Source organism: Chamaea fasciata, unplaced genomic scaffold (assembly GCF_029207755.1).
Source record: "Chamaea fasciata isolate MVZ Bird 193981 ecotype frontalis unplaced genomic scaffold, bChaFas1.0.hap1 SCAF_10, whole genome shotgun sequence".
In the NCBI taxonomy this organism is placed as follows: domain Eukaryota; kingdom Metazoa; phylum Chordata; class Aves; order Passeriformes; family Sylviidae; genus Chamaea; species Chamaea fasciata.
Window position 1 is genome coordinate 25,091,462 of NW_027094095.1, and position 27,714 is coordinate 25,119,175.

The 27,714-nt window shown below is 47.2% G+C and overlaps 2 protein-coding genes across 3 annotated transcripts; one reads left to right on the forward strand and one right to left on the reverse strand.

Moving 5' to 3' along the window:
• The first annotated feature begins 1,353 nt into the window (after window positions 1-1,353).
• On the forward strand, window positions 1,354-19,418 carry LOC136294964 (sodium/glucose cotransporter 4-like). 2 transcript variants are annotated; one of them, XM_066193140.1, is made up of 14 exons: window positions 1,354-1,482; window positions 2,160-2,231; window positions 3,690-3,794; window positions 4,926-5,090; window positions 7,645-7,750; window positions 8,322-8,402; window positions 9,177-9,382; window positions 10,187-10,322; window positions 11,168-11,275; window positions 11,456-11,606; window positions 12,627-12,795; window positions 13,322-13,537; window positions 17,285-17,432; window positions 18,974-19,418. In XM_066193140.1, the coding sequence occupies exons 1-14, from the start codon at window positions 1,354-1,356 to the stop codon at window positions 19,180-19,182; spliced, it is 2,001 nt and encodes a 666-aa protein (XP_066049237.1). In that variant the 3' UTR covers window positions 19,183-19,418. The 2 variants fall into 2 exon arrangements, with proteins under 2 accessions (XP_066049237.1, XP_066049235.1); XM_066193138.1 differs by lacking the exons at window positions 1,354-1,482; window positions 2,160-2,231 and adding an exon at window positions 17,437-17,446 and having other exon boundaries at window positions 17,285-17,392.
• LOC136294739 (metalloprotease TIKI2-like) lies at window positions 16,386-27,398 on the reverse strand. Its single transcript, XM_066192780.1, has 3 exons — window positions 27,086-27,398; window positions 26,084-26,644; window positions 16,386-16,601 (listed from the first exon to the last, which is right to left on the reverse strand). Exons 1-3 carry the CDS (start codon window positions 27,191-27,193, stop codon window positions 16,548-16,550), a joined length of 723 nt encoding a protein of 240 aa, XP_066048877.1. The 5' UTR covers window positions 27,194-27,398; the 3' UTR covers window positions 16,386-16,547.
• Between the last annotated feature and the right edge of the window lie 316 nt (window positions 27,399-27,714).

Below are 27,714 nucleotides of genomic sequence, written 5' to 3' on the forward strand. Positions count from 1 at the left end.
TGGGAATGGCTTATTAGATGCATTTGCTGGCCTGGGGTGAAACTTTTCAAGTGTTTTCAAGGGTTAATTGCTGCAGATACAGCACTGTGGCACTGTGGAAGGTGGGGTGAAGGGCCAGGTCAGGCAGGTACTTGGGGTTTGGGGTTCCCGTGTGGAGGAGCATTCCTGGTTTGGGAAAAGTGGAGATGCTATGTTTGCTTCTTGGGCAGGTATTTAATGCATTTTAGGATTAGGCAACAGTCTTTTGCTTTCAGGTGCTGAGGTGTTAGGAGGGAGAAGTGTGTGGGTGAGTGTAAATCAGCTCTGTGCAGGGAGAACTGCCTGTTTATACCAGAGGATTCAGGCTTCCAGATATTTAATTTCTGGTAACTGTACTTCAGCTTGTTGAAGCACTTCAGTCTTGAAAAGCCTCCTGTGTGTAATGAACCTATGGGGAGGCACTGCTCCAGGGAGCCTCAGACTGGGGAGCAGGGGTGGATGTGGGCCTCATGCTAGCAGTGCAATTAATGAGCAAGTAGGTGGCCAGCATTTGCAAGAAAACTCTGGGAGAGAGGGGAACAAAACGTTGAGAGAGAGGTTTTGTTGTCCCCCTTGAAACCAAGATCAAGCACAGGTCATTTAAGTTTAAAATGTCCCATGTGATATATCCTGGGGTGAGGGACCATGGACAGTGGAGGTTGGGGGATGTAGGAGACGGTTCTGCTTTGAGGTCTGGGGTCGGCCTGGAGAAGACTCTGGAAGGGCTCTGCTAGCCCCAGTAGGAACCTTTTGTGATCCTCCCAAAGCTGTCCCAACAAAGGAGCAGAGGTTTGGTGTGACCCATTCCCTGTGCCCTGGTTCAGGGGGCTCATGCCGGACGGTGCCCACCTTTTCTGCAAACCAGGATGAGAAATGTCCCTGCTGAGGACCTGCATTCACAGTTTGATATGTCACAGGGTCCTCTCCTCCTTCCTGCCCATGTCCTGGGACACAAGGTTCCTACTAGGGCTGGCAGAACCATCCCAGAGCTGGCTGTGGGGCACAAGCCTTCTCCAGGCAGTCCCCTGACCTCAAAGCAGAACCATCTCCTACATCCCAGTGGGTGTCACCAATGGGTAAAGGGGCAGGAGGAAGGACCACTGGTAAATGGGCAGGAGGGGGAATGGGAGGAATCCTCACACCACAGAGCTGTGTGGTGGCCCTCACTATGAGCCATGGAGACCAAACTCCTGTTGGGAAATGTTAGTCACAGTCCTGCCTGGCTTTTGCTCCCCGCTCACATCTCCTTCACCCTGTTAATAATTACAAGGGAAATAATTAAAACCAATGTGCACCAAAGTCCAGTATGAGAAAATCAGCAGTTTGCTCAGAGCCATGAGCCAGCCAACTACAGCCACCACGGAGCTGCCTGAGCCACCAGGGAACACGCTAGCAGCCTTTGCAGTGGCAGACATCATTGTGCTGGTTCTGTACTTCGTCTTTATCCTCGTTGTTGGAATATGGGTGAGTCCCTGAGGGGGCTGGGGAGGCCAGAGAGGCTTTGATGCTCCCTGGACTCTTCCTGGGTATAAAGGGGTTTGTCTGCAAATGGAATCCTCTGCACAACTTCTCCCAGGGCCTATTGAGCAAATCTGGGGGTGACAGGAATCCTTCTGTGAGCCTTCACTCCCACCCCACATGGGGACAACTGTGGGATCACTCGCTGGAGGTTGTTCTGGGACTGATGCTCAACTCCTGTGCTGCAGAGCAGTCTCACATCTGGGTGTGGACAGGCAGGAGGCAAAAGAAAAGCCAGGGTTGTGTTGGAGAAGATTGAAATGGGATCTTAAAACTTTGGAAAGATTGTTGCTAGTGATTTGTTCATGTTGTTTGGCAAAGGCCTCTGTCAAGACACCGACTGCACTCTGCTTGGCTGAACTGCTTTTTCTTTCTCAGTTGGTCCATTCTCAGAAAAGTCATTAAACAGGTACAAGCAGCTTCTTGCCAAAGCACGACTGTCAGAAGCCTGCACAAAAAGGGGCAGAAGCAGTGTGTGAAGCCTGGCCTACTTAGCAGATCCATACAGTTATTTTGGAGCTGGTGCTGAGGCCAGGCACTAAGGGTTCTCCTGGCTTGGTCTGACTCGAGGGTGGGTGAATGGAGGAAAACACATTTTCCTCTTCTTTCTCCTGTGCTTCCAGTCATCAATACGAACGAGCCAGGGGACCATTGGAGGCTATTTTCTGGCTGGACGAGCCATAACCTGGGCACCTGTGAGTAAAATGCTTCTCTCTGTTTCTCATGGTTTGAAATTCCAGATGTGAGAGCAGGTTTGGTGAGGGGACCCTGTCTTTACATGTCCTGACTGTAGTCTTGAGATGAAGGGGACAGATGAAGGATCCATCAGGAATCATCCCACACATCTTTGCCAGTGGGCTGCAGCATGGAGCTGCCAGGCCAAAAGGGTAGCTCAGCATCTTCAGGGTTTTCCAACTCTCAGTTTCTCTGCTAAAATCAGCAGAGAAATAAACATAAAAAAGTTCCCCTTGATGAAAGTTAGGGAATGCTGGCTGCCTAGCTGGGTTTGAAACTTTTTGGCCTCAACTCACCACCGATGTTCCCAAGTCAAGAGAGCACTAGGTATTCTAGAAATGTGTTATCCTGTAAAGAGTATTTAGACACTGAATTAAAAATAATCCCTAATCCCAGGACTTTCTGAGCCCTTGCTATTTAGAACAGAGTTGAGTTTATTGACTAATGATGTAAAGGATATAAACTTCAAACCACTGAGGTTTAAATCTTAACTATGAAGGAAAAAAATAATCTATTGAAGGCACCTCTTCTTGGGAGTGGAATGTTCATATAAAGATAATTTAGAGGTCGAAAGGAATAAAAACACCACAAGAATAAAGGTTCTTCTCAGCCAAAGCCAGACTCTAGAACCATATATCTCTCCAGTGAGTCATGGGCAATGAAATGCAATTCTCAACCAAAACAGGTTTTCTCTTTTTTTCCTTTGGCTGTGCATTGCCCATAAATTCACTAGGCTAGATTTTCAGCCACTTCCACCAGAGACACCTACACCTCTCTCAAATGTCATTTCTTAAATGTTCTTTAAACTTCTGTCTCAGCCAAGTGACATTTAATGCAAAAGCTTAGCTTGATGGTTTTCTCTAATTAGGAGGGGGAAAATTAAAAGATACTAAAATTGAGGTTTTTTTATCCCCTCAAACTTGTTCTTTTAGACAAGATTTCTGGGGTGTTTTTTTCTATTAAAAAATCCCCAAAACAAATCCCAAAACATCCTCACTGCTTTTGGCTCCAACCACAGGTGGCTACAGAGGCTGTTTGGTACAGATCAGCTCTTGCCTCTTCTGAACTCTTTTAGGTTCACAGCAACCCCCAATGCTGTTCACTTCCCAGATTTGTTTGTCAGAGCTGATTCCACCTCTGCAGCTCTGCTGCAGGCTCAGCTCCTTGTGACCTTCACCTTGAGTACATGAGTGGCTTATCTGTATTTTATTATTGTTTTTATGAGTGACAGGTCTCAGCTGTGCATTAAACAGCCCCAACTAAGCCCTGATATTCAAATGCTGTTCCTGTGCAATGTCTCTTTTTTATTTCTGTGTCTAATCTATATATCAGGAAAACTACTCACATTTCTTGTGAGCACTGTTTGCAAAGTCCTCCAAGTGACTTTCTCGGTTTTATCGCTGTGCTCTGTGTTTCAGATTGGAGCATCCCTGATGTCGAGCGACGTGGGCAGTGGCTCATTCATGGGCCTGGCGGGCACTGCAGCAGCTGGGGGCCTTGCTGTTGGGGGTTTTGAGTGGAACGTAAGAGTCACTTCTCTTGTCACCTAAGATATCACTGTTTACAGAGGGATTGGGGTTTCTCTCCAAAATCAGGTGTTTAACACTATCAGCAGCAGCAGCAAGTGCTCAGCTCTCAGGAGAGAAGCCTCCAGACATTCTGACAGCCGTGGAAACATGAGATCTCTATTGTAGTTGAACTCGAATTCACTAGAATTATTAGCTCTTTGGCTTTCCCAGCGATACTTTGCCTTATTTTTAAGCTTTAGTCTGTTCTTGTGAAGATTAAAATAAAGGATAATGAATGTTGGAAGGGTGCTTGGATAATCACAGGATTCTGGGTACAGGGAGCCGAATAAAAAAGCAAGAAGAAGCAGCCTGTGCTCCCATATTCACAGTGATCAGGTTTTTTCTGAAAACTTCAATAACTGATCAAAATAAATGTAAGGATGAAAGATAATGGCCGGAGACAACCAGAAGGTGAGGTTTGATGATCCAATGGCTTTCCCTTTAAGATCTCCTCTTTGGGCTTTTGCTGGGAATCAAAGAAGAACTATATAAGGAATGCCTTTACTCTTTCCAAAAGATTCTTCACCTGTGGCAAAGCAACTAAAGCACCTCTTTATCTACCAGTGACAGAAGCACATCTGCGCCAGCCTGCAAGGAGAACATCCCAGCAGTCTTGCTGTTGCTTATTTTTATGCTCCACAGGGACAGTCTGCTGCCTCAGCCTCATCACTTGCTAATCAAGCAACAAACAGATGCTCCCATCCTGCTCTGAATCACTTAACTCTTCACTGCCACAGCATCAATGGTTTTAAAGGTCACCAAATACACCAGCACCTTTAGGAGAACCAGAGCAACAGAACACACCACCTTGCTCAAAAGACCAGGGGATGGAAGAGGAAATGACACCTGTAACAGAGAGGAATACAGGCCTTAGGAGGAGATCTTCCAAAGCTTCTAACTGAATTGCAGTAATTCCTCCAGCTGCTGGCTCATCTTCTGAGCAGGGAGAAAAAGTCAGTCTGCTTCTCAAATATATTGCATGGCACTGTACCTTTCTGCTTTCTTAGGATGGCCACTGACAGAACAGAGGGAAAAGCTGTTCCCATGTGTTGAATCCTGTGTCTTTATTCCCTGTCTCTTTAACAGGCCATCTGGCCACTGCTGGCTCTCGGCTGGATCTTCGTGCCTGTTTACATCGCAGCAGGAGTTGTCACCATGCCTGAGTACCTGCAGAAGAGGTTTGGAGGGCAGAGGATACAAATCTGCATGTCCGTGCTGTCCCTGATTCTCTGTATATTCTACAGGATATCCGTATGTATCCAGCTGAACACAACCCTTGTGTCTCGGGCAGGGATTGGGCATCCTGGTACAAGGCAGGGCTGCTCAGAGAGAACTCCTTGAAAGGAGCAGCCCTGCTCCCAGGAACAGCAGCAGTGTGTTAATGTGCTGCTCTTGCCTCTGTATTGATCACGGAGACCTTTCCTAAGAGAGACAGAGCCCTCATTCAACAGCAACGCACTGTGAGAACTTTACAGGGATGTGCAACTAATTACTAAACAGTCTGAGTACCATGGGCTGTCTGCCTGCTTTTTCTCTTCTATCACATCAAACCTTAGGCATCAGAGATAGAGGAAGGACTGCAATACCCCATCTGAAAATCTGGCTGGCTGCATCTTGTAGAGATGAAATTCTCTTAAATGATCCTAACCCTGCTGTTGTTCTTACAGTTAAGTTTTCAGCATTAGGTATTTTATGGTTGTTCCTCTCTCTTTCTCTCACTTGTGTTGCACAAAAAGAGGACAGTGAAAGGAAGGTAGGTTCTGGCTTATGACCAAACTCAGCATCTTTTCTGAATTGTTTGTAGCATTGTACCCTGCTGGTAACCAAAACCCAGAGTAGCCTACTGGGTATTTCCCCCTTTTAAATGCCATGCAGAAAGAAATAGAAGTTATGCTCAGATATTTCCTAAGAACTACCTGTGCCCTTGGAGGAGAGGAGTGGATTTGAGAGTCCATTACAGGGACTGAAGATGTCAGTCCTTTGTCTCCAGCTGATTATCCCAAGGTCAGCACAAGCCAGTTTTCACTAGACCCTTCTGAAATATTTAGATGTCAAATTGCCTTGGGAGACACTGGCTGGAGACAAAACACTCCTGTGGTTTCAAGGTCCTTCTCCCAGGCTTATGATGTCTCAGCACCTGGGAGGGGCATTAAGAGCAGTTCCAGGCTGGGAGTGTGGGATAGATTGCCTCCTCTAATGGGCAGCTCTTGGTCATGTCACCCACAGCTGTCACCACTGCCTCCAGCTCTGCTCTGTGGGATCAAAGCATTGCCCCTGGTGGCAGAGTGAGCGAGGTGTTGCAAAAAGGCACTTCAAGCCCCTTTACCTGCGAGGGATCAGTGGCAAGTCTCTGGTGCAGCAGCCCACAGTGAGCACAGGCACACAGGGAAGGAATGAAACAGAGCTGTCTTTCAGAGTGACCTTCAGCAGAGCAGGATTTGCCAGTGCTTTTCAGAGTAGGACCCTGGCCCCCATCACTGCTGTTTCATCTCAGTGCTTTCTCCTCTGTGCAGCCAATTCACCGTGGCTGAGGGATGTGGCTGGGGGAGTTTATGGCCATGACAGGTGCTTTCTATTAAGCAGAGCTATTGTTTGTGGAGAGCTCATTTAGCGGCTGGCTGGACAGCAGGCACTTGGTTACAAGGATTTTTCTCCCTGTGCTTTCTGCCCAAACACAGGTCAACAACCAGGGCACTGCAGAGTCTTCTCGGCTTACAAAGAAAAGAGAGATCTCAATAAACAGTGTTGTCAGAGGACTGATCCTGCACGGCTACAGAGGTGGTTGTGTTTCCTGCTGGGAAGCCAAGCCCCAGAAGGGGCAGGGATTCCTGTGGTGTACGGGCTGTGCCTGTCATGTCTCAGGCCTGCAGAGGTCAGGGCTTGCACTGGCTCCTTGCTTTCAAGGTGCTCATTTCAGAAACAGCAAATGGAATTCTTGCCCCACCCCTTCTGTCCCCCTTGGCAAAGGTCTTCACATGTGTCTCACTCCATACAAGACTTGCAGGTGTCCTTCTATCTGCTTTCCCAACACAAACATCTCCCATATCACCTTCTGCAATTTTGAATGATGTTATCTGTGTAATTCCAGGTTTCATCTGTCCAGCCAGATTCTGGTGTCACTCTCTGCCAGAAGGTCCAAACAAAACACAGCTGATGGGGGTTCCTGAATTTCTAGTGAGGTCCTCAGCAGGTACAACCTGGTTTTTTTTGGAGTCACTCTAATATGCTGAACTGCAGGAACAGAAAACCCACCTGTTGACTTTCTCAGATAAACAAATGGTACAGGACATCAGTGACTCTTTAGGAGTCTTTCAAGAGGGAGTGTCTCTTGGACCATGAGGTCACCAAGACGTGGCCCTGGGAAGAATAAGGTCTCTGCTATGTCCCTCTCTTTCCCTCCTGTGTCTGCCTGTGGATACATGGGCTCTGCCATCCAGGGATGTGTTCACAGTCATTAAAAGAAATGACTGTTTACACCAGTCCTTCTCTGTGCCAGCCAGGATTCTATGACTCAAGATGGTCTTTATTTTGATGACTTTTTAGTCCCTTGGCGTAGCACCTTCATTTTCACCCTTCTGCTCTCCCACATCCTGAAAGCTCTTACCTGGAGGAAAGTTTTTCCTTACAGCAAACCAAGGTTCAGAGCCAAGAGTCCCAACAGCTCTTCTCCTCCCCTTCCAGTTCACCTTCCTGGTGTCCTCCCCTGTCAGTGCTTTCAGCCGCAGAGGGCTGCAGGCTACTTTTATTAGATTTCACTTGCACGAAGCACTACTAATGCTAGACTGCCCTTGGTTTTTTATTCCAGGCTGACATTTTTGCTGGAGCATTGTTCATCCAAGTCGCTTTGGGCTGGAACCTCTACTTGTCCACTGTGCTCTTGCTAGCAGTGACTGCTGTCTACACCATTGTTGGTAAATAGCTGGTTTTCAGGGACACATTAGAAACTGGAGCCTAGGATACAAGTTTCCCATTTCCTACAGAGGAGAAAGAGTATTCAGGTCCTGGTCTGAGGGAGAGATTGCCCCAGTTGCTGGTAATACCTGCCTTGTCAGTCCCCCCGTTGGAGACCTTTGACTCTTCCCCTCTCCCCTCTTGGCCCAAGGGAAAGTGGTATGGGGGAACATCACTGTTTTTAGAGGATTTTCTAACACTGCACAAGGCTCTTGGCTCCCTCTGTGCAGGAAGTTGCCACTGCCCATGTTTGTTATTTTGTTCCCTTTCTGCAAAATTAGCAACTTGAGCTGTTAAGGTGCTGAGCTGCCTTCAAGTTGTCTCATGAACATGGAAAACCTTCCACACTGTTCCTCGTGGGAGGGCTTGTGACAGCTGTGGGCTCCAAGGCACCAGTTCAGTGCCAGCTTCTCCCAGTGGGTCTGTCCTGAAATCACAGGGCTGGGGCTAGAGAAAGCATTTTTCCAGGTGAGGATCTTGTTTCCCTGTGCATGGTGACACAATGACTGTTGTCTCTGCTTCTCCTGGCAGGGGGTTTGACTGCTGTGATTTACACAGACCTGCTGCAGACCATAATCATGGTGGTGGGAGCTTTTGTCCTCATGTTCATAGGTAAGAGGAACCTGCAGTGGCACCACACTGCAGTTGAGTGGTCCCAAGGCCACTAAAGGCACCTTAGCAGGGTGCCTCACACTTCCATCTGTGGTGCAGAAATGAGTTTCAACCACTCACAGAAGTGGTGCCAGCACAAGTCTCATTCTCCAAGCCATCAGACTTTCTTCATCCTTTGCACTAACTGTATGGAGCTGAGGCTCTGGACAAATTCACCTCACTGGAGTTGCCAAAGAACTTTGGAACATCCCATTCTCAGAGCCAAACTGAGCTCTCATTAAGCCCATGTCAACTCAGAGTAATCCTGCTGATTTCCACTGTTTACTTTTGGAGTTACTATGGATTCATGTGGGTGTAACTGAGTGTTATAAAAAAACACAGAGCAACAAGGCAATGACCATCATTAGTCTTTGTTTTAAGCTTTCTTGGCAACCAGAAATATCTAAACCAGGTATATATTTTTTCATGTTATACTTTCCAGCTCTAGCTCTTGGAGGGTGTATAATTAAAAACTAGATGCTGATGACATTGCAGGGATTAGGATCATGGAGATTTTCCTGCATTGATCCTCCTCCACAATGTGTTGTTTAAACCGCAAGGACTCTGGGCAAAATCCCACTGACTTCTGTAGAAACTCTGACTGCAAAAAGCAAGGGTGGCATGAAAAGTAAAGGAGATAAGAGGAAGTTAAAAGAAAAGTAATCATGAGACTCAGACAAGATAATAACTTTGCACGATATAACAGCCCTTAAATCACTGGCATTTTCTTTACAGGATTTGAAAAAGTTGGCTGGTATGAAGGACTTCAGGAGAAATATATGACAGCAGTACCAAAGGTCACGGTCCCAAACACAACCTGTCACCTCCCACGTGCAGATTCCTTCAACTTGTTCAGGGACCCCATCACAGGAGACCTTCCCTGGCCTGCCCTTATGTTTGGTCTTACTGTGTTGGCTGTTTGGTGCTGGTGCACTGACCAGGTAAATAAAACCTTTCTTTCCCTCAGCAGACAAACCACCACAGTGTTATTTTCAGTCCACTCCTCTGTCTGTGGATCTATGAGCTGAAAAATCCCTGTACCTCAGTGTGCAGGAGTTGCTACTTTTTTTACTGGTCTAGACCTGAATGTCTCACTCCTTCCACCTTCTCAGCAAGATAATTTTATGCACAGGTTGTTTTAATCCATTTTTATCCCACTGCGGGCTGGTGAGTACTGGGAGTCTTCATGCAATTAGCATGACAAGGATATAGAAATGTGAATCTGGAGCTGGTTGTGCTGTGACCTTGAGGAGACCTCCAGACAGTATTCCTCCATTCATATTCCCAGGTGTCTCATGTCCCTTATTCCTTTTCAAGCTACAAACAAGGAAAGCTGTGTTTCTCGGGACGCGGTGTTTCTGTACTTTCAGATGGGATAATTATGAAACGCCACCACTGAGCTTTTACCAAAACACCCCCAGTCTGCTTCATTACCTGTCGCTTGCTGCCATGCAGCTGCTGTCTCCAGCCCTCAAGGTGGCTTCATTTCAGTCAAGGGTGAAATCATTCCTATAAGGGAAATTTCCACAGTGCCCTCTCCTCTAGCCTGAGCTCTGTGGACTGAGCTCTGAGGGGTGGCAGCAGGCTGCAGTCAGTGAGGTGGGAAAGCTGTCCTTGGCACGAAAAACATGCTGGAATCCTGGGGATGAAAGTCATCCCTGAGAAGGAGAGACAGAGAGAATGGATCCTGCTCTCTCTGCTGTGCTTCTGTTTCATTCTCTGCTCCCTTTCTGCACTGGTTGCAGGTGATGGTCCAGAGGGCCCTCTCTGCCAAGAACCTTTCCCACGCCAAAGGTGGATCAGTGTTTGCAGGATATCTGAAACTCTTGCCTGTGTTTTTCATTGTCATGCCAGGAATGATCAGCAGAGCTCTTTTCCCAGGTGAGACTTCCCATCTTCCTTAAAACAGGGCTCCTTACCTGCTGTAGCCACTAGTCCCACACAGGTCTGCCAGCACTTTTACATCTTAGAAACTGCTGTCCAGCAGGCATGTTCATAGAGATTCCTGTTGCACTGTGGTGTTCCCAAGCCCTCCCTCCAGTTCTCCCACAGTAGCCATAAGGGGCATACTTCACCATTGGGAGCATTTAGCTCCATGCTGTGGACATTGCATGCATCGCTCCATCTGGAGGGAGTCAGTGAAATTAAATTCCTGGAGCACTGAGGTTGTCCTTCAGATCTTATGGATTACATCCATTAGGTGTTTTGGAGAGTTTTAGCAACCTACCACACAGATTCATTTAGGTCCTGGGCAATTAGGCTAAACAAGCCTCCCTTCTATCCCAAGGAGCTCTCATTGCTGGATTCTCCAGAGACTTCCCCTTTCCAGAAGAATAACTCGGTTAGAAGGAGCTCTCCCAGAGGAAAGAGCCTCTTCCCCAGACTTCCTAAATAGGAGTAAGCGAGCCTCCAGCATCCCTGGGAACGCAGCTGACAGGTTCATGGAAACAGTCCAGTTCCCACAAGTGACAAATCATCAAGGATTACAGTTATGCAACACCCAGTAGAGTTTTAGCTGTATCTTGAACAGAATTTCAAAATGTCATCTCAAAGTTTCACCTCGATTATATGATATAAAGCATTTTCAGCTCCACTCATTGGAGCTGTATTCTACCTTGAATTTATATGAAATTGTACAAGGCATCAGGATTTGTTCCCCTGATCTAAACAACCTATGGCTTAGTGGGGTTTGCACTGACTCCTCGTTGTTTCCTTGTGTTCCACAGATGAAGTGGGCTGTGTGGACCCAGAGATCTGCAAAAGGGTCTGTGGAGCTGCTGTGGGTTGTTCCAACATTGCCTATCCCAAACTGGTGATTGAACTGATGCCTGATGGTGAGAAACACCATGTGCAGCTGGGCTTGAGCCAGGCTTTGCATGGGGGGATCAGGCTGCCCTTACCCATCCTGAGGATGTGGAAATCTTACTGCAGATATCAGACAGCAGGATGGAAAACACAGTGCTCAGAGGCCCAAGGCCCAGTCCTGATTCACCTTCTGTGTTTTGCTCCCTCAGGGCTCCGGGGTTTGATGATTGCAGTGATGATGGCAGCCCTGATGAGTTCCCTCACCTCAGGTTTCAACAGCAGCAGCACCCTCTTCGTTATCGACATTTGGCAGCGGGTCCGCAAGCAGGCCTCCGAGCAGGAGCTGATGATTGTGGGAAGGTCCTCGCATTTATTTATGTCTCATTCTTCTCATCATCTGTTCTGAGTGCAGCTTTTACATCCTCCAGGCTGGACTCACTGAGAAAAATCTGGTGCCTGCAATACAGAGCAGGAGCAGAGCTTGGGAAAGAGAACTGCGTTTTCCAGCTTCATCTTTGATAGGCCTGGTCAAGGAGAAACTCTGAGTGTTCCATTGAGCTTAGCAGATAATTGTCTCTCTTCTCTCTAAACTTATTATAAATACTGCTTTAAGTGTAACTTCTAGAAAAGCCAAAAGTGCTCTTGAGTCATTGTCACCAGAGGTCTATAAAAATGTTCTTTTTGCATCAGACAGGAGTGATACGTTGCAATTACTTCTTTTTTCCTTTTTTATTTTTTCAGGGAAAAGTGCAGAGCTGAGCCTCCCAGCTTTCTGTCACTGTGATAATTTGTAGTGTCTCTGCATTTTATCAGGGGCATATAAAGTTCTCTTCCAGACAGGGCAGTTTAGGCTGCATTCAGTGTGGAGGTTTTGCTCTCCAGTCATGAGCGTTCTGTTCTAAACTTTGCTGAGGCTGAAGGCTGCAGGCAAACTCACGCTTTGCCATGGCAGACTGGGTAGAGGACAAGTACCTCTTGCTCAGCAGAATGGACAAACCTCTGTGGCACAGGGTGCAAAGGCAAAGGAAGGTTACAATATTCACCTGAGACCCCAAACACAATTTTAATAAGTAGCAAACAAGTTGGAATTTGGCAAAGGCAAGAGACTGAGCACATTACCTGCTTGGAAAGGAGGCAGAAAGACAAGCTACCAGCTCCCTCTTTCTGTCATATCCAAGAGAAAGGTCATTGAAGACCATGTCACACTTTAGCACACACCAGACTCACATTGGGAGAACAATTTTCTCTTTTCTTGTGCACACAAGGAAAGGTTCTTAAGAGTGATTTGTGGTTTTTTTCTTAGAAAATTCCAAGAGCAGATGGGAGTGTTTTTTGCTGCAAATTACTAAGAGTTAAAACAATTTTATCATTCTCTTTCAGAATCTTCATCGTCATCCTTGCAGTCATCAGCATTCTCTGGATCCCAATCATTCAGACAGCCAACAGTGGAAAGCTCTTTGACTACATTCAGTCCATGGCCAGCTATCTGTCCCCACCAGTCACAGCCCTCTTCATCCTGGCAATCTTCTGGAAGAGAGTTAATGAGCCTGTAAGTGAAGTGTCAACAACCAATTGATACGTGTGTTTAATTTGATAAAATAAACAAGTATCTCTTCCCTCAGTACTTAGCCTTTGAGACTCTTTAAACTTGGAGTCAGTCCAGCTCAAGTGTGACAATTAGACAGCCTTTCCTGGCCTGCATTAGTGGAGCTTAGCCCAGTCTCTGATGGCTGTGGGTTTGCTTCTAAGAAGCCACTGCAAGTGGTACTTTATGGCAGTTCCATTTGAAAGCATGAAAGGGAAGTTGTTCTGCCATTTAGGGATGATGTGTCAAAGTCTCACTGGAGGAGTGTTATTAGGAGGAGATTCTTGCATTGTTTGTGCTCTATGTCATTCACGTTCATGGGCAGTGAGAGAAAATGAGGATTTTTTTACCTGAAAAAATTCTCCTTTGATGCAGCTCAGTGTGGATTTCCATCAGGCATTAAAAGTCTTGGGAAAGAGGGAGAGGAGAGGGAAAACTACAAGCAGAGGTAATTTGCAGTGACCTTTTCTCTGTGCTTGCCTTTTCTCAGGGTGCTTTCTGGGGACTCATGATTGGCCTTGCTGTTGGCGTGGTTCGACTGATCATGGATTTAGTTTATACCGCCCCGTCTTGTGGGGAGGAGGACAGGAGACCAGCTGTGCTAAAGGACGTGCACTACCTCTACTTTGCTCTCATGCTCTTTGTCCTAGCTGTCATTATCATCGTCATCATCAGCCTCTGCACCCCACCGCCCCCTGAAGAAAAGGTAAGTGACTTGCAGTGACACCCTTTTCCCAGGGCCGCCACTTGCATACCAAAAGTCCCCGAGATTTGCCCTTTCCTGTTCCTGCAATGGCTAAGAAATGGTGTGTAATGCATAGGCTGCCAAGAACCCCTTGCTCCTCAGCTCTCCCTGTTCCCCAGGCCACACAGTGTTAATGCCTCTGAGCACTGAGAGCTTCAAATTGAGTGTGAGTTCTCATGCTGTGCCCAGAGCTGGGCAGACACCACAGCCCATCATAGCTGGAATAGAAAGCAAAGAAGAAGGGGAAGGAGGTGAAATCGCATTACAGAGCACTGCTGAGGAGGAATTAAATATATCTAATTGTAGCATCTAGCCTGTTTCAGCAGAGCCAGCATCAATCTTGCAGGCAAACAAGATTAATTTTTTTTGCAACATGGGCATTTAGGAAAGTAACATTTTGTCCCAATGTGATCTCAATTAAATTTAATAACTTTGAGGGAAGCGCAACTTTCTTTTACTTTGCACATTAAAATGGTGCAGAGTTGGGAGGGTTTATATTGTGAAACCTTCAAGCAACTCTTCCCAGTCCCAGGTTTTAAGGCAGCTGCCAGTATAACAAAAGTGCCACCTACCTCTCAGCAAAGGTTACTGGATAGATTAAAAAGACCTAGTTTTTCCTGTCCAACTGCATGAGAGAGAAAATGCTGTGATGGCATCAATCTGTTGCTTCCTCATAACTTGTAAAGCATTAAGCAGCTCCATCAGGGTTTGATGGAATGTTATAGGTGTCAAAGACACCCGCTCCTGAAGATTACATGAAAGCAGGTGCTCAGATAGGGGAGAGGAGGGGGGAGAGAGGCTGTCTTTGTGTCTGCTTGGAGATAAACTCTCAGCTTTTATTAGCTATCAGAGCATCCACATGGGAGAGAGAAATACTGGCAAGGAGGCACCATTAGTTCTGCTGCTTACATTGTTCATGACTGCTCAGGGGTGGCCAGATGGTTGCCAGCAATTAATTACTGTGGTTTAATGAGTTCCCACTCATCATCTGACCTGTGATAGCTAAACATATGCAGTGCTCCCTGCCCACAGCAATAGCAAGATAAGATGCATTAACAGAGCACTGGTGAACAGTGAGCATCAAACCAGCAGTTCAGGAGATGGAGAAACTGGCCCCAGCACCTCCAGGCTTTTTAGTCTGACCTCAGAGCTATGAAAACATTTCAAGTGACTTCCAAGAGGAGGAGTTCAGCATGGAGCTGTAAAAGAATTAGAGAGATTGCAATCCTAAGAGATTCCGCATGGGAGGTTTTCAGTGGTATTTCTACTGAAACGTGTGAGTTTATAGGTGCTGGATGTAAGTGACCTTACTTGACACATTCTTCAAAGAGCCAGCGGTATGGTCAGGGAGGGCAGGGTTCTGTCTGAAGCAGTTATCTTCAGATAACTGAAGTTTGTCTGTGTGCAGTTATCCCAGAGGAACACAGGATGAGAGGTGGTGGCTACCCTGCCTCGGGTACCTCTGGAGAGCCAGAGAGGGAGGAGCGCTTGCTGAAGGGAAGCACTGGCCAGGAACTAACATCAGCTGGACCTTTAGGAGAAATCTGATCAATAGGGATGTTCAGGATAGCCTTTTGGTATGCCGTGGACCCCACATAGTGCTGAGCTCAGTGCTTGACCTCAGTGTACGAAATTCTGTTGTAGAAAATGAATGAGAATTAATGATACTGCCTGGACACAGAGACCCAGATCAATCATCTGATATTTGTGATGACCATCCCGTGTGCCCCCTGCCCCTCACTATCTTCCCACCACAAGGAAAATGGCATGGACTGCCAGGAAATTTGTGCCACTAAGCAGTAGCTCGTTCCCTCTTTCCATAGCTCAGTAGGAATGGGAGAGTCTGTCCCCATTTCTTCTTGTCTGATTCCATTCAGTTTCTACTATTTAGCCCTGATTTCAACAGGAAATGTCTCTCCTCGTTTCTCAGAGAACAGCCAAAGAGAAGGCGTCGGGTTGAACTGAAGTAGGAGACAACACTGCTGGGTTTCTGCCTGCCTGGCACAAATCTGAGTGGGCAGCACTGAGACCGAAAGTTTTCATTTTCCTGGGTCAGATTGACCCAAGGTTTTGCCCTAGACATGAGGCGAGGTGTGGGTTTGGACCATCACTTCTGATGACATGGTTTCTCAGTTTGCCCCCTCATCTCCAGTGACTCTGTGGCTGTGCTGGGCTGGCTCAGGGCCAGAAGTGTTTGGGGAAGGAAGGGCAGGAGGTGGAGATCAGGGTGGATACTCAGGGCTCTGACTGTCTGGGTAGAAACTGGCACCTGGCCTTTATGTTTGGCCATTATTTACTTGGCATGTGAGTGGGCAAACCTGTGGTGAAGAGCCCGAGTGTCCCTGTGACAGTGGCTGGGAGGGGGACACCGTGCTGGGTGTCCTGCATGAGGATCACTGAAGCTCTGGTTCTTCCTGGTGAATCCATTCCCTTCCTGAGCCTCAGATATTTCTTGCCTAAGACTCACATGGGGCTGGTTCTGCTCATCCTTAACTGCAGTGCTTGGAGGTGGAATGATGAAAGACACGGTCCAAGAGCTAGAAATTGTGGCATTTGTTTTGTCAAGCAAAAAGAGTAGAAAAACAAGCTGGCAAAGACAAAGCCAAGGAAATAGAGTGATAGATCATACCTCAGCAGATGTAAATCACCACAGCTCCACTGCCTTCAAAGACCAGGAACAGCTGTTGAGCACAGTTATGTCACTTTGCACCAGCTGAGGATCTTCACTGGACAACTTTAAATATTGAATCTCAATGCTTCTGAGATGGTAAATGGGCAAAAGGAGAAAAGAGATTTGTATCTGATGTTAGAGTGGTACAGCTAATGTTCCTGGCTTTAAATGAATTACAATCTGAGAAGTGCAAGCTGTAGCATTTTCTCCTGCTGTTTTGGACACTCTCCCATCCCTGTGGTGATTGACGCTGTGCTGGAAAACAAGTACGCAAGGAATTTGTTTGGTATGCTCCAGAGTTCATATGTCTTCATTGTAGGTAGTCCATATTATGTCACGCCGTCCTTGAAAACCCTGCAAAAGAGCTTACAATTAAATTTGAGACTATGAAGCTGAAACACGACTGTCAGGTGCCAGATGGCATTTTGGAACAGAAGGATTTATTCTAGTTTACAAACAACAGAAGAAAAACTTTGCTGAGTTCTTGCAAACTGCCTTGCCCAAGGAGACTGTGAGGGAGAAAAGGGAGGGGAACAGCCCACAAAGCGCTGAGTGCTGCACCAGCAGGTCAGCTCCCCAGAGGTCAGGGCTCACCCAGACAGGCTGATGGCTTGGCAATTCCACTTGCTGTACTCTGGGGTTGGGATCTTTTCCCTGTGTGTTGAGGTCTGGCTTGCTCTAGGACAAGAGTTTCAGAACTAGTGTCTTGAGCCTTGCAAATAGGTAGCTGCTTCTCCAATGTCTGCTAAAGCGTTACTCCTCAGAGACAGGGATGGAACAAGTTATTTTAAAAATGGATGGAGAGAAACCCGATTATTTCACATTTTTTCTCAGCTTTTCAACTCCAGCTGGATGGTGCCAACCTTCTTACCCAGGGTGTGGGCACCTGTGCAGGAAGGAAGGGAAGGAAAGCAGGAGATCACCCCGAACAGGACTCAGCACTACCTTGGACCTGTGCCCCCCAAGGAGGGAGATGTCTGGGTGGCCACGCTGGGACAGACAGGCAGTGACCAGTTTCTCTCTGTTCCACTTTGCAGCTGGACAGCCTCACGTGGTGGACCAGGCACAAAAAAGCACCTGCCATAATCCTGGAAAATGGCAAGAGTGAAGAAGCTCAGACCAAAGCAGAAGACACAGAGAAGGACGTGGTGGAAACTGCAGCTTCAGGCGATAAGGAGGAGGCAGGTAGGGATCTGTCTGTGAACAAACACACTCATGTGCCTGGGAGTGCACAGCCAGGATCTCATGCAAATCCCTGAAGTTCATGGGGGGCCACCTGGTGCATTCACTGGAGCTGGGGCTTGTATTTACAGTTTTAAGCATGTGACAAATCAAAGTGTTGAGGTTCTTGGCCTTACCTTGATGTCACATCCCTCTGAATGGCTCAGAAGAGCTGCCACTCCTGGAAAGAAAGAGCACCAAAAGAGCAGCACAGTCTGAGGGGACCAAGAGACCCTGGGAGCAGACATGTGCACTTTGTGGACATCTAGAAGGAATCCACAGGCCTTACTTTTCTCATTTCCATGATGCCAAGAGGATCTTTTCATCTTCCCTTAGGATGTAAGCCATGGTTAAAACTCAGACCTTAAACAGCTCTGTGTCCTACCAGAGGTATTTAGTAGAAGGAAGGCAGAGCAAAGTGAACTGAAAGAATTGTCAGGAGACAGAACAGTAGCAGGAGACGCTACATAGGCAAGTTCTTTTCAGAGTGGACAGAGCTTTATTCTGTAAATCTATTAAAAATGCAGCTTCCAGGTTTTGAGCTGAACCTTTCAAGGTTACAGAGCAGGAACCTCAGAATAAAGACACACACAGGATTTCTTCACTCCTTCCATTTGCTGGTCAGTCCAGAGGACACTGGAACCAATCACAGCCAGGCCAAACAGAAGTGAACATCTAAACAAATCCCTTGGTTTTTCTCTTCCCCAACAGAGTAAATCTGGATTTAAGATGAATGCAGTTATTCAGCAGTATTTCTTATTTCTTATCAATTCCTAGCTCACGTCACTAGCAGAGATTTTTATAAACAAATATCTTGGTATTTTAGTAATTAGCAGAGATAAGATGAGATGAGGAAGGAAATGTGAAACAGTAGTTGACAGTTTAATGAGGGTTTATTTCTGGGTAACACCCTTTTTCAAGGCCCTGTAACATCCTGCATTTCAAAAAAAGGTTTTATTTGTAAAGAACAGCGAGTGAAAAACACACAACACAGGACTGACAATTAAAACACACACTTCACCTGGCATGCCACGTGTAATGAACAAGCTGGGATATCTCTAAATGGACCATCATGCTGTCAGGAATTTTTAAAAGTGGGTGGAATCTGGACTGGGGAAAAGGGGGAAGAGATGTTGATTTACTAAAGAGTGATTGGTGTTGCAATCAACCAACTGCAATCAGGCTGTGCTGTACATGGTCTAGGGAGATGTTTCCTATTCCTTTTCCCCTTTTCCTTTTCCCCTTTTCCTATTCCTCTTCCTCTTCCTCTTTTCTTATCTTCTTTTCCTTATCCATTTTTCCTTTTCTCCTTTTTCCCTTTTCCCCTTTTCCTTTTCCCCTTTTCCCCTCTTCCTTTTCCCTTCTTTCCATCATCTTGCATCTCCCATGCAAGGTGCCTCTCAAGCCCCACTCCAGACTGGCTGATGCACCTCCAATCAATTGGGAGACAGGAGGGAAGAGTCCCAGTAGATTCCAACAGCCATGTTTTGGTCCCTCTCTCGCAGCAGCCAAACCTTCCTGCTGGAAAATGATGTATTTGTGGTTCTGTGGTCTGTCCACTGGCCCCACGCCCAGCCTGTCCGAGGAGGAGAAAGCTGCCCTGCAGCAGAGACTCACCAGCATCGAGGAAAAGCCCCTCTGGAGGCACGTGTGCAATGTCACTGCCATTCTCCTGATGACCGTCAACGTCTTCCTGTGGGCATATTATGCCTGAGCTGGGGTCAGAAATCGCATGGCTTTGGTTGCTGTCACCTTCCTGTCTAAGCTGGGAGCCTCAGGTGACAGAGCTCCTGGTGACTGTTCCTGAGGTGCTGGCACATGGCAGCCCAGCCCTTCCCTGGAGGCACCTCTTGCTGGGAATGACTGTGGGGCTCAGTTTCTCCTGGAGGGGTGACCAACACTCAGCACTGGTCACACCTGGGATGCAGGGGATGTGTGGGATAGATAGCACATGGGACAAGTCAGAAGGTTTGGTATCTTAGACCAGCTTGAGCCTGTTTCCTCACAGGGCTGATGCTGCCCCTTAACAGCATTGCCAGCAATAAAGGTGCCTGAGTAACCAAGCCAGTTCTGACTGTGGGTTATTGTGGTGATCTGGCCTGCTCTGACACACAAAGGGCTCCCTGGGACCACAGTGACCTGCCTGTGGCAGGGAAAGAACCTTCCTTCCTTGGGGCCTGGATAACAATCTCACTTTCTTGAGCAAGTCTGGGCTTTTCTGATCCATCTTGGGCCACCACGTAAAGTGGCACAGCCAAAAGCTTTGAAACCACAAAGAGACAGCAGCACCCAGTGTTACCATCTGTGACTGGAGAAGGCTGAGAATGCCCACAGGGATGTGAGCCTGCATCCAAAGGGCAGGTCCAAGTCACCACGGGCTGTGTGGGGAGGTGAGGGCACACAGAGAAGCACAGCACCAGAAAGATGAAGAAAATGAGTCATGAGTCAGCAAGGAGGGAAAAAACAAGGCTCTGTTTCCACCAGGCACAGGGAAGTTGGGCCGTGATTTCCCTGCTTATCTTCATTTTGGATGAAACAGGATGGGGTCTGTGCTGGCCTCATGCAGGTCCATAAAAGCATTTGATCATTCTAAAAGGAAAAAGTAGATTTCCTTTGAACAGAGGAGCTCTCAGTGCCATGAGCTGCCCATCCATGCCCATGGAAAGAAGCACACAACACAGAGCTGACCTTATCTTTCCAGGATTCAGTTTCAAGCAAGTAGTGCCCAGATCAGAGGGTGCCCCAAAACATCTAGAAAAAATCAGGTTACCAGCAGTGATTGATAGCTGGCAAATGTCTAATAATAACAGGTACATTATTAGTGCATTTAGAAATACCAGGGCTCTTACCTCCTCGCCCTGGGCCACAGAGACCCTCAGCAGCTCTCAGCTCAAAGGTTTTATTGGCTTTTTTTGGAGCACACATCCCCTTAAAGCATGGGAAAGCAACACAGAGCAGGATGAGGAAAACTGAGGCAGTTTTTCAAACATTTGAGATTTTTTTTTTCCTCTAAGAAACATTCAGTTTTGTAGAGAGTAGAACTGAATTTTATTAAGCCTTTTTTTTTTTTTAATGACAAAATAGTTTTGATCTTTGGTTATGGGATGAGTTCTTCCCATCTCACCCCATGGATCCTTGAAGGTAACTTTTCCTTTAAAATGATCATGGTGATGGTGGTTCAACAAAATAATGGACTCTGAGAGCTGTGCCTGCATCTCTGAGCTTGGCCCTGAGGAGTGGAGACACCCCCACTGCCAGATGCAGCCAGCTGTGCACCCTCAGCAGGAACACATTTCATTGGTAAGCTTATTCCACTTCACTCCTCTGCTTTGAAGCACTGAAGTGAAACAAAAGAGAAAAGAATGATTGAGGAGGGCACGTCAGTCGGAGAGGTTTTATTGAAATAAAGCAAAGTTGTCTCAAAACACCTTGACCTTTGCTTGTGTTTTCTAGGAAAACAATGTAATTAGCTGGAAAAAAAATTAAAACCAAATCAATCAAAAAATGAGACTCCAGCAGAAGAGGAGCACTGTGTGAGCTGGCTGTGGCAGCAGAGGATGAGCTGTGGTGTCCTAACAAGAACACATCCCTCTCAGGCTCTAACCAATATCCAAGTGCATTGGCAGCAGATGTTATTAATGATGCCAATACATATTTTCTTATTAATCTTCCATGCTAGGCTTGTGTCTATCTGCAAATGATTATCATTCATTTTCCTGACAAATCTATCAAGATCATTTATTACTGTTCGGCAAAGGATCTTCTTTTAAACAAAGATTAATAACATTGCATTTTATCTGGCTGGCTGAGCCAAAGGAAATGAAATTAACAATGAGCCCTACAAACATGTCATCACTTTAATTTACCGGAAAATATTTTAAAATGTTATTTAAAAGAATATACGCTGTGCTGGGCACAGATTATTGCAAAGGAAAGGAGTCTGCACTCTAAATTTCCCTTCCCCTCTTTTGAGGAAAATAACAGAATAAAAATAACAACAACAACAATAATAATACATATACACCAAAGAGCCTATCAGAATTCCCTCCCTACGCTTGCTGGTACTGGTCTAAAGTCCTTAGATGGGAGCAGGAAGGCAAAAAGCTGCAGAGAGGCTCCTGGAGAGGGCACTTGAACAACTGTGAGCCACAGGGTGTCTCCCAAGGAGTACCAGTGCCACAGGAGCTGGGTGGGACAGTGCACACGTGTGCGCAAAACAGGAGCATCTGCACACAAAACACCCAGTTCCTGCTCTGGGGTTTCTCTGCTGGACTGTGATGGGGCTGCTTCACAGCACTGGGGATCAGCCACTGGGATGGAGCTCACTGGGAATGGCTCCTCTGCCACTCTCTGGTTTAGAGAGCCACCTTTAATTCTTCATTTCTTTAATTCATTATTTCTTTATGTCTGTGGGAAGGACCAGAGTAACCATTTTAAGAACCCAGTAATTACTGCAGCATGTTCCAAACAGAAATGCTGTTCTGTGACTTGCTCCTCTGGCTTCCACAGAAGCAGCATCCACTTTAATATGTGAGACTCATAACCAGCTCACACAGTGCCATAGTTCAGTTTGAAGAAAAAAAAAAATATTCTGCTGGAAGCACAGCAAGTAGCAGTGTCAATTTTTCATTAACCTGCAGCCACTGTCTCTGTAGACTTACAGCTATGGGTACGATTACTGTTCTAATTTTTTTCTGGTCCCCGAGGGAAGGGGAAAAAAATTCTCAAAACTTTTAAGGTCATTAAAAATCCACCTTTAAATTGCAGGTAGTTTCAGTTTACTCTCATATTTCAAGCTCAAACTTGAGCTGCAGCCTCACATCAAAGCAGAAATGTCAGTCGCTTTGTTTCTACTTCTGTGAAAGAAGTTCCAGCTTACACACGAGTTGAATGCCAAGTAAATAGATTTTCCTGGGGAACAAAGGCAGCTTTCTTTTGTTTGTTTTAAACATATGTAAATAGAGTCCCAGGGGCTGAGCTGCCTGTCACTTCAAGCAGGTTCACACTCATGTCACTCCAGCTGGTGATTTCTGGTCGACCTCAGGTCAGGACTGCAGAAGTTTCCCTCCCCACTCCTCCACAGCCTCATCAAGCAGCTGCTCGTGCCCTTCCCCTCTGGCCTCACACCTCAGCAAAAGGGAAGCAGACTTGTATGGAGTCCTTTTTTTGCCAGTTTCTTATTCTTTTGGTTTGGTTTGGTTCTGTTTTTAAGCTGTAGTTAGAGCATCACAGAAATACTGTGGTCCTCTGTCAAAGCCACTGTGGTGGTCCTGAAATCTCTGGGCAGAGATTCATTTTGAGATTCAGTGCGATTCACATCAGCACACAGGACCCCCTCAGCACCTTTCAGTCCTCCAGACCAATTCACCTCTACCAAGTCTGTGTTTCCACACCAGGGCTTGCTGCTCCCATGGTGACCTGTTTCAGGACCGATCTCCACTCTTGTCCATATCACTGTAAGTGGGAAAAAGGCCACAGCAACAGCCTCTCCCTCTCCACCCAAGATGGATTTCATTAAAACCCTTCTACTGGCCATGGGTCTTGTAAGTCCCTCTGAATTACAGAAAAGAGATGTTTCAGCAGACAGTAAGTGAAAGTGAACCAGATTTGGAGAGGAAAATGCATTCTTTGAGAGTTTAATAAAACACATATTGACTGGGGATTTCATTTATAAGGCGAACCATTGTGCCTTGGGTTGGAAGCCTTGTGAACGCTCACTGCGGCCTGCAGGGCATTGCTGACATGTCATAAACCTCAGCTCTCCTCAATAAACAGCACAAGCACACCTGTAGCCATGTAAATAACTGCACATGGAGCTGCACAGACTGTGGCTCACACACTCCAACATGGCCTTGGAAGCCCTGGAACAATAGGCTGAGCCAGATGGTGGAGCAGTCCCACAGGAGAACCTCATGCACTAATGCAGAACTTCTGGCAGGATCAGCACAGTTCTAAGAGAAGGATAAATTTCTTACATTTAGGCATGATGCCTAGGCATTAACTTTCCTAAGTCAGTAGCCTAAGTTATATTTATTTTCTGAGGTAGTCTTGTTTCCTCTCACAAACATAGGACCAGGGCTGCTCTTGTCATTGCATTCTTCCTCCTGCCTTCCCCAGTGTGTTGTCCTCCTTCATTCAGAGGCCTGGACCTGGCAGTGCCCTGCTCAGCTCTGAAATCACCTGTAACATTTGCACTGCTTGACCTCACAGAGGCCCAATTGCCCCTTCCATAACATGGATTTGTCGTCCTCTTGCTAACTCCTGGTGAGAACTTGTGAGAAGAAACCCAGGTCCCTTTCCAGCCAGCTTCAGACATCTCAGAACAGTTCCTTTTGCAATCATAATTTCAGCTTGTTTATGCCTTATGATCACTTGTACGAGGGGAAAGACCTCAGTGTGCTCCAGCCACCTCAGCTTCAATAAGGATGCACAATATGTAGATAGTGTGGGTGGCTTCCACTTCATAGTCTCTGGGCTTTCAGAGGTACATGGACGTTATTAAAGCCTCTTTTACGTCACATCCTCCCCAAAACTACTCAATGAATTTTGTCATCAATTTATAGAGTTTCTAGTAAATAAGGAGAAAATTTTGTGTTCCCTTGTCTGCTGACCAGAAGTTTGAAAAACCATGAACATGGTGCATGCTGTATGGATCTACTAATATGATCTTTGTTTAACTTATTAACACCTAAAAGGTGAATAAATTTAGAACATTTGCTGAGGTGTTTCAATGAAAAAAGTAAATTATTTAAAACACTTTCAATACAAAGGTTTCAGAATAAATCATTATACATTTCTCTTTCTTAAAATGACACAACTTAAGAACATGTTTGTCTTGGGTTTTGCAACCAAAAAAATGTTTATTCTATTCCACCTGTTGAAACCCGGTTGAGGAGGTGTTTTTTCTTTATCTGTGTTAACTCCAGGAGGGAGGGGGTGACTGCCTTTCTGATAACAAGCCAGGTGTTAAAACCGGGTGGGCGATTGTTTCTTATCTCTGTTCACCCTCCCATTACCTCCTTGGGGATATCTTCTGTTAATGGGCCATTAAAGCTCACCAGTGACATGACACATTACATAATCCCAGTGTGAGATGCTCTACCTAGGGAGAAGGAGCCAAACCATTTCCACCAAGATAAAAAGGAGCTACAAGTGTCATCAAACATCCAGAGTTCCCACGGGACTCCCAAAGGAAGACTGGACTCATCTCTGGACTCTTTTTCTCTACAGGACCATCTCTACTTTCAACAGGACCACATCTGCCACTCCAGGAGGGCTTACTTTTGGACTGTTTCCAACACCCTGACCAAAAGGGTGTTAGGTCGTATTCTGACTCTGTCAGCGGTCTTTTGTATTATTTGATTTATTTCATTTTACTTTTTTTTTTTCTCCTCCTATTAAATTGCTATTTCTGACTTGGTGTGTCTCAGTGGTTTTGCTTTCAAACCACAACAATGTTGAATAAAGATAATTTTGGTTAAATTCATTCACAATATAAAAAACTTTTCCTCTGGAGTTCACCCCTAAATGACTTAATTTTAAGGGCTGGTAGCAATACCACAAGAAATTACTTGCTTTAATTCCAGCTAATTCAACCCCTGGGAAGGAGCACTTAAAAGATCAAATTCTAGTTCTAAGTTTGGGATTGATAATAATTTTCTCCAGAACTTCAGAGATACTAAGGAAAAAAGCTATTATGCATTTTAAATAAAAAGATTTCCCAAGACAGAGAAATAACTGAGCATTGTATCTGCCATCAACTCTGTTTGAGCAGCTAACCAGACTCAGAGATGCTTAGAGAATCTCAGCATCTGTTTAGGAGACATAAAGCTGAAGAAAATAAAAACATCACTTTCCACAAAGCAAAGTCAATAGCTGTTACTGTGTTCCTGATTAATCCACTGAAATGAAATAGATCTCATGGCTCAGTATTTGGTTGTTTAAAGCTAAATCCATTGAAAGAATTCTGGAGTCCAGTTACACCAATAACTTTTGTTTCTTAACCGACATCCTTTTCTCTTTACTGAAATTTACCTGCTCTAACATGAAATAAACCCATGCATATTGCACACCTAATTACCCCCAGTACATGAGCAACATGAGCCCTTTGTTTTGACCCGGAGTGACCACTAGAAAGACGACTGACAGTTTGCATGTACTTAAATCAATTTGAACAATGTCGAAATTTCTATTTTCATTGTTCATGTTTCATCCTCTTCCTGACAAGTACCACAGAGCTGCTTTACTTCAAAACAAACAAACAAACAAACAAAAAAATCACTTTTTACCCAGCTCCAGGGCAGAATCGGAAGCATGGAAGTTTCCCTCACAAGTGGCAAGCGAGCAGACACACATATTCACACCCCGGACATTTGCCTCTCAAACAAATTATACACGATACACACGCAGGGCTCACCACGCACATCACGGGGTTTCTGCAGGCAGCACGGATCGGCGTGACAGAGAACAGGCAGCCCAACACAAAAGCTGCTGAGGCCCGTGAGTGACCACCCCGCTGCCACAGGCTTGGGGTTCACCCCCATCAGCTGATGGAAGTGCAAGGAGAACGGCCCCCACATCCTGGGATAAGACACGAGGCCCAGAAGCCTCCTTACCTGCGAGAAGTTGAGCCCGTTCAGCGGGTGACATTGCTCCTCCACCCGCTCCACCGCCCCCATCTTCTTCTTCATCCTCTCGGCCTCCTGGGCCAGGTAGAGATCGAGCACCGGCACCCCTCTGGAGCGGATGTCAGTCTCCGTCAAGGAGTTCACCATCAGCATCACCCAGACGGGCCTCTTGCGCTCCCAGTTCCCGGCGATGGCGTTGAAGAGGTAGTCGGCATAGAGCCCTTTGCCCCGCTGGTCCGGGGTCATCCAGTGCGGCAGCATCAGCTTGATGTAGTCCAGGTGCCGTTTGAGGCGGCGGTACAGCTCCCGGGGCAGCACGTCCTGCAGGTTCTCCCCGTGGGGCAGCATCTGGCAGCTGGCCAGCCCCGAGATGGTGTACGGGTCCGTGAGGTCCAGCTCGAAGTAGACGCTGGAGCTGGCGTGGAAGGCGGCCTTGGAGTTGTCGGGGATGAAGTCCCAAACTCGCGTGTGGGGCACGTGGATGGTGCCGAAGAGATAAGCGGGGGGGTCACGGCGAATGGTCCAGAGGAAGGAGTTGAGCTCTCCTTGCTGCGGGGAAGACACAGGGGCTGCTCAGTGATGGAGGGGCACAAAGGCAAGAGACAGCGATGCCACCCCCGGGGCTGCCCGCAGGGCAGCAGGAGCGGCGGTCCCGCTTCCCCCTCTCCTCGCACCAGCCCCACGCGGGCTCGCAGCAAGCCAAGCCCACGGGCGCCACGAGGCCCGCGTGGGGCCGGGTCCCGCCGTGAACCCCGCTCGGCCCCGCATCGCTCCAGCCCCGCTCCAGCCCCGGGCCCCTCCGCGGGGGACGCGCGGGGCAGCGCCGCCACACCTGAGGGGCCACGCGCGCCCGCGTGCGCGGGCCGGGGGGGGGGGTGTCCCTCCGCGCGCCCCCGACCCGCTCCGGCCCCGCGGCCCCCGCGCGCCCCGCGGACACGCGCGCATCCCCCGCGGGCCGGCGCGCCCCCGGCCCGGCCCGGCCCGGCTCACCGAGCGGGGCAGCTCGCACTGCCCCGTGTCCATCTGCTCCCGCCGGGCCGCGGCGTCGGGCAGGAACCCCCCGAAGACGAAGCAGATCAGCGTCAGGTTGAGTTGCATCCCGCTTCCTCTCGATCTCCTCTCTCCTTCCCAGATGAGCCTTTTTGAATTTCTAAGATCTTTTTTTTTTCCTCCCCCTCCTCCTGCTCTTCCCCTTTTTTTTTTTTAGCCTTGTTTTTTTTTTTTTTTTTTTTTTTTTTTTTTTTTTATTCAAACAAACTTTGCCAGTCCCATCTGCATCTGACAAGTGCAGGGGGAAGGACTGGCTGCCCCCTCCCTCCCATGCTCTCCCCCCTCCCGCCCTTTCCCACCCCCACCCCCTCTGGCTCCGGGCTTGTCAGAGGCGCTGGATGCTTTGGGGAGGACGGTTCTCATCGCCAGCCTCCGCCATGCTTTGGTGTTGCAGACCGGAGACGCTCCTTCCCGCCCCGCCGCTTCGGGAGGAGGTTGGGAGGAGAGGGGCGGAGGGGGGGGGGGGGGGGAGAGAAGAGGGGGGAAGTGGGGGAGAGCAGCCAGAAAGTAAAAAAGTTTAAAACTACGATTTTTTTGGACTTTTTTTTTTCCTTTAATTCGGCGGTCGA

Coding starts and splice junctions, on each gene's coding strand:
- LOC136294964 (XM_066193140.1), top strand. CDS start 1,354: ATGAGCCAGCCAACTACAGCCACCACGGAGCTGCCTGAGCCACCAGGG. Junction 10,323..11,167: donor CAGCAGAGCTCTTTTCCCAG/GTGAGACTTCCC, acceptor TGTGTTCCACAG/ATGAAGTGGGCTGTGTGGAC. Junction 13,538..17,284: donor CACCGCCCCCTGAAGAAAAG/GTAAGTGACTTG, acceptor TCCACTTTGCAG/CTGGACAGCCTCACGTGGTG.
- LOC136294739 (XM_066192780.1), bottom strand. CDS start 27,193: ATGCAACTCAACCTGACGCTGATCTGCTTCGTCTTCGGGGGGTTCCTG. Junction 26,645..27,085: donor AGTGCGAGCTGCCCCGCTCG/GTGAGCCGGGCC, acceptor TCTTCCCCGCAG/CAAGGAGAGCTCAACTCCTT. Junction 16,602..26,083: donor ACGGGCTCAACTTCTCGCAG/GTAAGGAGGCTT, acceptor GCTCTTTTGCAG/GGTTTTCAAGGACGGCGTGA.